We start from the raw sequence: 12,490 nt of genomic DNA, 5'->3' as shown, positions 1-12,490 counted from the left end.
GAAAAACTACATTCAATCATGGTGATTATTGTAGCGATTATAATCGCTACAAATGTGAACTCATTTTCTTAAAAAAAAAATCCCTACATATGATCTATACAAGATTCGAACATGCAAGCTCAAGCTTTAATATTAAATGTTTTTCCAATAAGTTATGACATATTTTATGTTCTCTTTGTCAAACAAAATTTTAAAATCTAGTGTAAAAAAGACTTTTCGTATCAATTTTTGGGTTTTAGTGGCGATTGTAAACGATACGCTTTTCCATAATTTTATAAATGTGCAGAAAAAGGTGAATAATTATTATTGTGTTTTTCGTATCGATTTCATATGGGTTTACTATGTCGATTGTAAAATGATACGAATTCCTCTTCTATTTCACAAACATATATGCATATTGTAGCGAATGTACAATCGCAAAATAATTGCTACGAAAAGACAATTTTCTTGTAGTGTATTACTTTGGTTCCCCTGAATTTGGAGTTTTGCCTTTTATGCCCTTGCTTGCTTGGTTTGTTTTCTTGAGCAGCTGCTATAGTTTCCACATGCTTTCTGTACTTTATTACTATTGTAGTAGGTACTCTTTGACTATAGGCTTCTAGGAATGGAGAAGAGGTTTAATTTTTTTTTTTTTTTTTGGGGTTTCCTTAACTCTTAGACCATTCTCAGCAGTGAGGAGAAAAGCCCTCACGAGTAAAAATTAACGTGTAAAAAAAAAACCCGAACACTACATCAGTGAGTGAAAAACCACTCACCGTTGAGTGAAACTGATTTTCCTCAAGAGTTGAGGGTTTTTGAGGATGAACAGTAATTACATGGGGCCTACAGTCACGTGCATCCCGCTTTTTTTTTTTTTTTTTTTTTTTTTTTTCTTTTTCTGAGATTCTTAACCAAACGACGTCGTTTGGCGCTTAAAACAGCCAAAACGACATCGTTTTGGTCATTGAATCAGAAAAAAAGGAATATCTGGCATCTAACGCGCGTCAGCCCAGCCAATTGGGAACTGACACACGTCAGTGCCTTTATGCTCAGCCAATCAGCGAATTCTGTGAATTTTTACAACGGTTATATTTTGTAATCAAAATATAACCGTTATAATTATTTTTTTTAAAAAAAAAATCACCAACGGCCATAAAATTTAATTCTCTATAAATAGACATGCATTTTGATATATTTTGATATACTTTCAAAAAAACCCATAAATTACAGAAATTAACATATTTTCCCAATTTCTTCTTGTTATTATTATTATTATTATAATTATTTCTAAAAAAAATTCCCAGTTATTATTATTAATATTATTATTATTATATTATTTTTGTTATTATTATTATTGTTGTTGTTGTTGTTGTTGTTGTTGTTGTTGTTGTTGTTGTTGTTGTTGTCGTCGTCGTTGTCGTTGTTGTTGTTATTATTATTATTATTATTATTATTTCGGTTAATTTTATTATTGTTATTATTCCTTGATAATAATTGTATTGTGATTTTGTCAAAAAAAGTATTATTATTATTATTGTTATTGTTATTATTATTATTGTTATTATTATTATTATTATTATTATTATTATTATTATTATTATTGTTATTATTGTTATTGTTATTATTATTATTGTTATTATTGTTATTGTTGTTATTATTATTATTATTATTATTGTTATTATTATTATTATTATTATTATTATTATTATTATTATTATTATTATTATTATTATTATTATTATTGCTAATGGATCCTAACAACCCTGATTTTTCTAATTATTTTTCTGATTTGGGTGATGATTTTGTCACTAATCCTCGATTTCAAACTTTCCTTCAAAGAATAGCTCCTCAATATCCACCACAACAAACACATCCTCAATTTCCACAACAACAAACACCTCCAGAATTTTCTATCCTAAACAATACCTATGAACCACATTCACCTCCTGTTTATCAAGGAAGAAATTCTCAACTTAATGATGAACTGGAAGAAACAGTTCCAGATACTCCACAATACCCACCACCTCCTGTAAGAGTGTCTGTCAATCAAAACCAACCAATTGGAAAAGGGAGTCGAATGTGGTCTGTTGCGGAGGATGAAACTCTTATTAGTTTGTATCTGCAATTCAGTGAAGATGCAATTGTTGGTACAAACCAAAAAGCATCTGCACTATGGAGAAAAATTTCAGTGGCTTATGATCAAGCGCAGGCTGAGAAACCTCACATCCTACCACCAAGACCTTTGAGGAGTTTGGAAAGTCGTTGGAGAAGGATGGCAACTGATTTAATACAATGGAGTAGTTGCTATGACGAAGCTGGAAGGGCTACAAGAAGTGGCTACAACGAAGCAGATCGAATTAATAACGCGAGTAAGTTATTCTATGCTTCCTCCAAGCCTAGGCAACATAATTTTAATCATCACCATGGTTGGGAAATTGTTAAAAATGACCCAAAGTGGAGGACAAAACTGAGATGGGCGTTGTCAAGAGAGGACAGATTAGTCGTAGGTGATGCTGTCGAAGATGATAGTAGTGGAAGTGATAAGCGGTGTAGAACCGAAGAGGAAGGTGCTATACCATCCACCGATTTATCTTCTGGAGGTCTTCCTCGACTCGATGGTGTTAAAAAGGCAAAGGCCAAGTGTAATAAGGGAAAAGAAGTGGCTTCTGATGCTTCAACCCTTGGTGAGCAAATGAAGCAAAATAATGCATGTCGGGAAACAGAGGCACAAATACGGTTGAAGAAGTTGGATTTTGACATGGAAATGGAAAGGAGGAAACAAAAACAAGTAGAAATTCAGCAAAAACAAGTTGACATACAAGAGAGAAGGCTCAACTATGAAATGCTACAAGATCTAATTTCAAAGGGTACAGATTTAACTCCCGATGAAGAGGCCTACAAAGATGAATTACGTGCACTGCTATATGGTAGAAGGCACATGTGACTTTGATCAGAAATGTGTTTGCTTATGTTTTATTTAGTTAATTTAATGTACTCGTGTTCATTTTAAGTAATGTTATTTGTAATCTGTGTTATTTAAAGTAATGTAAGATATATTCCTTCTTCTTTAAATTAGTGTAAAATAATGCTCACATGCATTGATAATCTGTACATACTTCAATGGCATCAATAAAGCAGATTCATTGCAATTCATTGTCTGGTCATATCAACTTAATAAGCTTAATAATTCTACACAACTAATGCAATGAAGTGTCACCTCTGCTTAGGCATCAATAATACTGCACAATCAGATGCTAAAATAATGCGGTGAAGTGTCACCTCGGGTCACATGCAATTTCATTTCCACTGTAACTCACACGCAATTCAATGACACTAACATGCAATAATGTCTTTCACTTTTACTATATGTACCTGTGTTACAATAAACGGAAACTATCCCAAACACACCAACTATCAAACCATAACCTAAAAAATGTCTTTCATTTCCTCCACCTCAAGCTCATCTTCTGATGATTTCTCCAAAAATCATGAATTTGATTGCTTAGTTGATGAGTATGTAGCAAATCACCTACCTCATATATTACTTCCCCAAGACCAACCACAACAACCCCCACTTAATAATGAAACTGAAATTTCATCGGAGCCCAAAAGGGATAGGGAAAGAGAAAAAGGGCATGTGCAACTATACAACGATTATTTTGCGAATAATGCAGTGTATAATGATAACCAATTCCGACGTAGATTCCGTATGCAACGGTCATTGTTCTACCGCATTATGAGCAAGGTGGTTGAGGGGGTTCAATTCTTCCTGCAACGTCGAAATGCAGCTGGGAAGCTTGGTTTATCACCATTGCAGAAATGCACCGCTGCAATAAGAATGTTAGCGTATGGCGTAGCCGCAGACGCTGTGGATGAATATTTACATCTCGGCCAAACAACCTCTAGGTAGGCATTGCAACATTTCTGTCAAGGGGTTATTTCACAATTTGAAAGTGAATATCTATGAAAACCTACAGATGAAGATTTAAGGAGAATCCTTCATCAAAATGATCTGCGTGGTTTTCTAGGCATGATTGGTAGTATAGACTGTATGCATTGGGAGTGGAAGAATTTTCCTACTGCTTGGAAAGCACAATATGCTGGTCGTAGCAAGAGTGCAACTCTCATTCTTGAAGCTGTTTGTGATCAAGATCTATGGATTTGGCATGCGTTCTTTGGAATTCCTGGGTCATGTAACGATTTGAATTTCCTATACCATTCACCGGTATTAGATGATGTTTTACAAGGTCGTGCACCACCCATAAATTTTACGGTTAATGGACATCAATATGAGTTGAGCTACTACTTGGCCGATGGGATTTACCCGAGATGGCCAACTTTTATACAAGGTATAACACATCCTCAAGTTAGAAACACTAGTAGAAAAATTGAAAAAGGCACCCCCCTTTTCCCACCGGTTCTTAAAAACCGGTGGGAAAAGTTTTGTTTTATAAAAAAAAAAAAAAAAAAAAAGAGGGAAAAGGGATTTGCCACCGGTTCAACCCAAACCGGTGGGAAAAGTGCATTCCAAACGGTTCGAACCGGTGCCCAAATAAAAAAAAAAACCCGCCTTTCTATATTCGTGAAAAATTCTTCTTCTTCCTTCATGTTATTTCATTCCCCTGCTTTCCCCTTCAATTAACCTTCCTTCTTTCAATTCGTTCACGCATTGTGGGCTTTCTCACCTCCATTGAAGCGCATAGTTGTCCTCCATTGAAGCGCATAGTTGTCCTCCATTGAAGCGCATAGTTGTCCTCCATTGAAGCGCATTGTGGGCTTTCTCACCTCCATTGCCGCGCAGCGCAACTGCTCTCTTTCTCTACATATATACAACTCTCCTCCATTGAAGCGCATTCTGTCGAGCTTTCTGACCTCCATTGAAGCGCATTCCGAGCTTTCTAACTCCATTGTAGCAGCTTCGAGGTAGGTAAATTTTGTGGTCTTCCTAATTTTATCTATTGAATAGCTTCGCAATCTAGGGTTATTCGTTGATTTAGGCCAGGGTATTCCATGTTTCTTTGTGGTTTGCTTTGAGATTTTGGGTGGATTATGTTGTAACAGTTGGGTTGGGTTATTCTTTGAATTTCAGTTTACATTTCTATGTTAATTACATAAATGATACGAGTATTAAAGAGTATATATGCATCCTGGATTGAATGCTTCTCTTGTTGTGCAACATTTATAGGTTGGAGTAGATAATTTGTAATTTGAATAACTTAAAACTTGAGAGATATGGATGATGAGGGAACAAGTATAACATTCCAAAGCATTCCTTTGTCTCCTGGTTGGCTGTTATGGAGAGGCTTCGACCTAGAGTTATGATGCAGAAGTTTGGTGTGTGTGATGAGAATACTTGTTTGTTATGTGGTTCTGCTACCGAAACCCATGCCCATCTGTTTTTTGATTGCTCTTACAGCAGAGGGTGTCTGATTATAGTGAGTAATTGGATTAAGGTAAAGGAGAGACACTTTAATATCTCTAGAACGTGGCAGCACTGGAAGAGAAGTATAAGAGATGAAGTGAAGCAGAAGGTTAGGCTAGCTGTCTTGACTGCTAGTGTCTATCATATTTGGGCTGCCAGAAATAAGGCTTACTGGGATAAGGCTGTGATTCACCCTGATAAGCTCTGTCACAGAATTTGTAGTGATGTTGTTGTGAGATGTCAACAGCTTATTAATTGTAAGTGGAGGAGAGCTCATTGTAAATGGCTATTCCAGCTCAAAAGCTGTTTGCCTCCTTAGGTTTCTGTTTTTGGTAGGTTAGGTTATTTGCACTAGTAGAAAAAATGAAAACCACACCCCCCTTTTCGCAGCGGTTATTTAAAACCGGTAGGAAAATAAATGGGCGGGATTCTGAAAATTACTTTTCCCACCGGTTCCTTATAAACCGGTGCGAAATGTTTGTTTTCCCACCAGTTTGAACCGGTGCCAAAATATTTTAATTACTTCAATTCGCGAAACATTTCTTCTTCCTTCAATTCATTCCCCTGCTTTTCCACATTGAGTTCTTCGTTCCTTCTCTCGTTCTCGCCTAGCTCACCATTGCTGTCCTTCATTGAAGCGCACTCTGAGCTTTCTCACCTCCATTGCCGAATAAGGCCTATATCACTACCTGTATGCCCATTTTCTATATTTTTAATCAAATTACCTCATTCTTCCTCTTAACATGTCATTCTTACCTAGTTAGAGGCAGCTAAGGCTTGAAATCACATTAAAAGAGCATTTGAGTGGTTTTTGGACGCAATTTCATTCAAAATGGCCCGAATAAGGCCTATATCACTACTTGTATGCCTATTTTCTATATTTTTAATCAAACTACCTCATTCTTCCTCTTAACATGTCATTCTTACCTAGTTAGAGGCAGCTAAGGCTTGAAATCTCATTAAAAGAGCATTTGAGTGGTTTTTGGACGCAATTTCATTCAAAATGGCCCGAATAAGGCTTGTATCATTACTTGTATGCCTATTTTCTATATTTTGAATCAAATTACCTCATTCTTCCTTTAAACATGTCATTATTGCCTATTTAGAGGCAGCTAAGGCTTGAAATTACATTAAAAGAGCATTTGAAGTGTTTTAAGACGCAATTTCATTCAAAATGGCCTGAATAAGGCCTATATCACTACTTTTATGCCTATTTTCTATATTTTTAATAAAATTACCTCATTCTTCCTTTAAACATGTCATTATTACCTATTTAGAGGCAGATAAGGCTTGAAATTACATTGAAAGAGCATTTGAAGTGTTTTAAGACACAATTTCATTCAAAATGGCCCGAATAAGACCTATATCACTACTTGTATGCCTATTTTCTATATTTTTAATCAAATTACCTCATTCTTCCTCTTAACATGTCATTCTTACCTAGTTAGAGGCAGCTAAGGCTTGAAATCTCATTAAAAGAGCATTTGAGTGGTTTTTGGACGCAATTTCATTCAAAATGGCCCGAATAAGGCCTATATCACTACTTGTATGCCTATTTTCTATATTTTGAATCAAATTACCTCATTATTCCTTTAAACATGTCATTATTACCTATTTAGAGGCAGCTAAGGCTTGAAATTACATTAAAAGAGCATTTGAAGTGTTTTAAGACGCAATTTCATTCAAAATGGCCCGAATAAGGCCTATATCACTACTTTTATGCCTATTTTCTATATTTTTAATCAAATTACCTCATTCTTCCTCTTAACATGTCATTCTTACCTAGTTAGAGGCAGCTAAGACTTGAAATCTCATTAACAGAGCATTTGACTGGTTTTTGGACTTAATTTCATTTAAAATGGCCTGAATAAGGCCTATATCACTACTTGTATGCCTATTTTCTACACTTCTTATCAAATCAACTCATTCATTCTTTTAACATGTCATTATTACTTAGTTCGTGGTTGGGTCACAAAGACTGTTGTGAAAAAACCAAAGAAGAAGAAAGGCAATGATGATGAAGTCATCAGTGAAGATCTACTCCCATGGCAAAAATGGCCAAACATATCAAAGGATGATTGGGAAGCTTTTGTTATTCAACAAAGTACAAAGGAAGCAATTGTAAGTTTAAGTAAATTTAATTACAATTGTATAATATATTATCTCTTTTTGAAGTAATAATAATAACAATTCTAATTACGTAGGAACTGAGGGAGAAAAATTCCAAAAATGCAAAGATGAAGCAATACACCCAACGTATGGGGTGTAGGACATTTGGTGAATGGAGGGAAACGTGGGTCAACGAAGGAGCATACCCCACTTCGCTACTAGGGTCGTCCGAAGGACCCTCTTCTTCCACGATCACTACGCTGGTGAGTCATGCCGGTGATTTCTTCTGTTCACTGCATGCGCGTGACAAGGAGACCGGAAAATGGGCCATCAAGGCTTCGGAAACCAAAGAAATGGCTGATAAGCTCGTAAGCAACTACGAACTTGATGAGAACTCTATGAATATTTTGCATAAATATCACTTATGGATGCTATTGGTTTCTTTTTTTTTTTTTTTTTTTTTTTTTTTTTTGCTACAGATTGAACACACTGAAGAACTGGTTGAAGGCAAGCTCGTCCCAAGTGTAGAAAAAGACCCTTTCACCTTGTCTTTGGGAAAGCCCTACCATCCAGGACGGGTAGTAGGTGCAGGAGGGTCATTGCTGGGGTGGGAAAAGGTGATGGGTCCAGAGTATACCAAATCAGGAAGATCCCGAGCAAGTGTGAACTCACCTCATGACTTGGTTTCCACGGTGGCATCGATTAAGGAACAAGTCCGCAACGAGCTCGTAAGTGAATTTAACGCTTGGGCAAAGCAAATGAACCTACCGAGCTTGCCTTTCCCCTCGAATACACCCGTCGACTCATGTAGTCACCCAAAAGGACAAGGGGAAGATGATGTACATGGAGACGATGATGCAAATGAGGTAGTTTTAAAACTTTTAGTTTTGGCATATTGAGTTATGTAGGATCTAAGGTGGCAGTCATTAATTTCTTGTTGCAGGGTGGTACGCCTACACACGCGGACTCGAGGGAGCTCGATAATCCAGCACCTCATCATTTTCCAGATTTACAGGTGATTTTGTTTAGTTCTATCTTAGTGAATATGGGCAAATTATCAATCTTAGTGAATATGGGCACATTATCAATTGTGTAGGAAACGACCCCTTGTGATATGTTTGGTTCTAATAACTGATCTTTCAAAATGGTGTAGGAAGAGACCCGTTGTGCACTTCTACACCCGGACGAATCTGGAGCTTTGCATGTGGTTGCATATGGTAGTGCACAACCGGCCGAACAAGGTACGGTCCATTTGCGACCACTTAGGCCACAACATTGCTCGGTTGGGATCAATTCTGTTATTACCGGGTTCGAGGACATCCTAATACCGGTGCCCATAGAGGAGGAGGAGTTTACTACACTTTGGGCGGCAAAAGGTAGTTTTGTGCAGTGGCCGTGTGCTTGGGTAAGGTTGATGAACCAGGTAATTAAGATTTTGGGTTAGTTAGGTACTTTATGCCCGGTTGTTTTCACAAGAGTTAGATGGATTTGTCTTTTCTAACCAATTGCGTGATTTGTTGTATTAGATTTCGCAAAAAAGACAAACTTCAAAGAGGAGGGTGGAACAACCAATAAGCGTTGATCAACCGGTTCCAAAGAAGAGGAGTGAACAAAGGTCGGAGAGTGAAAAAGGGTCGAAGAAGAACTCTTCGAGAGGTTCAGCTTTGCAAGCTACTCCACTTGTTGCTGACACGATCCTTCAAACGCTGTCTTAGGATTTAACATTTCTACACAACCGTGTTAGCTTGTTGCCTAGTGACACTCCCATTCAAGTTCCACTACCTAAGGCAATGTTCCACTTTGATGAGGATGCAGTTGCATGGCTTAGCAAAGAAGATGTGAAAGAATTTCTAAGTGGTTCAATGCTTAACATCTCCCTCGTTCAAACATTCATGAGGTAATTTAATGCCAGACACTATTATGTTATTCAGATGCTCGGTGATTGCTTGTCATTTAATTTCCCATTAACATTTTGCTACCATGCATGTAGAGCACTACAGGAGCACTTACTTGAGATTGATTCTCCGTGTCAAGTAGGGTGGTTGTGCCCCGAGCAAATCTCCACTACTAGAATCTTAGGCAACTACCCTGACGTGTTGTACTATGTTGAACGGGGTATCAAGGAATCATTGCGTGCGGGTGACAAGTTCATATTCGCCCCATGTTTTGAGGAGTACGTTTGACCATGTCAAATTCATTTGTTTCCCCTAATTATATGTTGTACACGGCTAATTGTTGCCTTGTTTGTGTATTGTCTATTTCTGTAGTGCACATTGGACCCTGCTGGTGATTTGTGTTCCCAGTAACACCATCTTCCTTTTTAATTCAGCTCGATTGCCTCATCCGAAAAAGCTCCTTGTGAAGTCTATACTGCAAAAGTAAATATAGCTATCTAGTGTTGATTATCCTTACGTAACTCATTTATTATATTAGTCATACTAATCAAGTTTGAACTTACTTTTCTATAGTGCTATGAAGAAGATAAATTTCCGAGCTCCTCAAGGCCCTACATGGAAATCACCGATGGTAATGCTACATGATTTTGTGATTTTTATAATAAACAATGCGTAAGATATTGCTAATTTGTTTTGCATGTTTGATTCATTTACTGTGTTCCTATGCTAGTGCGCACAACAAGGTAACAGAGTTGATTGCGGACTATACGTGATGAGATTCATGTTGGAAATAATGAGTCATTGTACAGACTTACAACAGGTTGATGAGGTATGCCATTGACTTAGTTAATTTGATTTTGTGGTGTGTTTTAATAGGAGAAAACCCTTAAACTGCGTCTTAAAACCCTTGAATTGTTCTTTTAATATAATTTCAAGCCTTAGCTGCCTCGAAATAGGTAATATTGACATGTTTAAAGGAAGAATGAGGTAATTTGATTCAAAATATAGAAAATAGGCATACAAGTAGTGATATAGGCCTTATTCGGGCCATTTTGAATGAAATTGCGTCTTAAAATACTTCAAATGCTCTTTTAAAGTAATTTCAAGCCTTAGATGCCTCTAACTAGGTAAGAATGACATGTTTAAAGGAAGAATGAGGTAATTTTATTAAAAATATAGAAAATAGGCATACAAGTAGTGATATAGGCCTTATTCGGGCCATTTTGAATGAAATTGCGTTTAAAACACTTCAAATGCTCTTTTAATGTAATTTCAAGCCTTATATGCCTCTAAATAGGTAATATTGACATGTTTAAAGGAAGAATGAGGTAATTTGATTCAAAATATAGAAAATAGGCATACAAGTAGTGATATAGGCCTTATTCGGGCCATTTTGAATGAAATTGCGTCCAAAAACCACTCAAATGCTCTTTTAATGAGATTTCAAGTCTTAGCTGCCTCTAACTAGGTAAGAATGACATGTTAAGAGGAAGAATGAGGTAATTTGATTAAAAATAGAAAATAGGCATACAAGTAGTGATATAGGCCTTATTCGGGCCATTTTGAATGAAATTGCGTCCAAAAACCACTCAAATGCTCTTTTAATGAGATTTCAAGTCTTAGCTGCCTCTAACTAGGTAAGAATGACATGTTAAGAGGAATAATGAGGTAATTTGATTAAAAATATAGAAAATAGGCATACAAGTAGTGATATAGGCCTTATTCGGGCCATTTTGAATGAAATTGCGTCCAAAAACCACTCAAATGCTCTTTTAATGAGATTTCAAGTCTTAGCTGCCTCTAACTAGGTAAGAATGACATTTTAAGAGGAAGAATGAGGTAATTTGATTAAAAATATAGAAAATAGGCATACAAGTAGTGATATAGGCCTTATTCGGGCCATTTTGAATGAAATTGCGTCTTAAAACACTTCAAATGCTCTTTTAATGTAATTTCAAGCCTTATCTGCCTCTAAATAGGTAATAATGACATGTTTAAAGGAAGAATGAGGTAATTTGATTCAAAATATAGAACATAGGCATACAAGTAGTGATATAGGCCTTATTTCGCCTATTTTGAATGAAATTGCGTCCATAAACCATTCAAATGCTCTTTTAATGTGATTTCAAGCCTTATCTGTCTCTAAATAGGTAAAAATGACATGTTAAGAGGAAGAATGAGGTAATTTGATTAAAAATATAGAAAATAGGCATACAAGTAGTGATATAGGCTTTATTCGGGCCATTTTGAATGAAATTGCGTCTTAAAACACTTCAAATGCTCTTTTAATGTAATTTCAAGCCTTTTCTGCCTCTAAATAGGTAATAATGACATGTTTAATGGAATAATGAGGTAACTTTATTCAAAATATAGAACATAGGCATACAAGTAGTGATATAGGCCTTATTTCGCCTATTTTGAATGAAATTGCGTCCATAAACAATTCAAATGCTCTTTTAATGTGATTTCAAGCCTTAGCTGTGTCTAACTAGTTAAAAATGACATTTTAAGAGGAAGAATGAGTTGATTTGGCAATAAATGTAGAAAATAGGCATACAAGTAGTGATCATATAGGCCTATGTATTAAATTTTTGCCTAACTTAAATTGTAAATATATTTTTACATACATAACCTAAGTAATTAATTCTAGCTAACATAATTTTTGTTTAACCAAGTTTTGCAAGGTACAGAAAGGAGGTCCATTGACAAGCAAAGAGCTGAATGAAGTTCGAGATATGTTAGCGTCTTTCATCACATATAATTTAATTTGAACTTGTTAACTTATACATTAATTATTAGTATAGTTTGTAAATATAACACCTTTTAATGAATGAGTTGTAAAGGCTATATGACATTTCATTGTATCGCATTTACGGTTATTAGTTAATATTTATGTATTGTTGTTATTATTCCAATTCAATGTAAAATTATTATATTATTAGTATTTTAATAATAATAATAATAATAATAATACGGGTAATAATAATAATAATTATTATTATTACTGTTATTATAATATATATTAATGGCAGAATTAATACAGGATGTGCAGGTATTTAATTATTTTTAATTATCAAATTTTTTT

The 12,490-nt window shown here is 35.6% G+C and overlaps 2 protein-coding genes across 2 annotated transcripts; both read left to right on the top strand.

Moving 5' to 3' along the window:
• Nucleotides 1-1,726: 1,726 nt before the first annotated feature.
• On the top strand, nt 1,727-2,923 carry LOC110702986 (glutathione S-transferase T3-like). Its single transcript, XM_021880745.1, has one exon. The coding sequence runs from the start codon at nt 1,727-1,729 to the stop codon at nt 2,921-2,923; it is 1,197 nt and encodes a 398-aa protein (XP_021736437.1).
• Nucleotides 2,924-3,412: 489 nt separating this feature from the next.
• Nucleotides 3,413-5,178, top strand: LOC110702985. The gene is made up of 3 exons (XM_021880744.1): nt 3,413-3,779; nt 3,957-4,328; nt 5,165-5,178. The coding sequence occupies exons 1-3, from the start codon at nt 3,413-3,415 to the stop codon at nt 5,176-5,178; spliced, it is 753 nt and encodes a 250-aa protein (XP_021736436.1).
• Nucleotides 5,179-12,490: the final 7,312 nt, after the last annotated feature.

The sequence above is a fragment of the Chenopodium quinoa genome, unplaced genomic scaffold (assembly GCF_001683475.1).
Source record: "Chenopodium quinoa cultivar QQ74 unplaced genomic scaffold, ASM168347v1, whole genome shotgun sequence".
NCBI lineage: Eukaryota > Viridiplantae > Streptophyta > Magnoliopsida > Caryophyllales > Amaranthaceae > Chenopodium > Chenopodium quinoa.
Note: the sequence above shows the minus strand (reverse complement) of the source record. Positions and strands in the feature narration are given on the sequence as shown.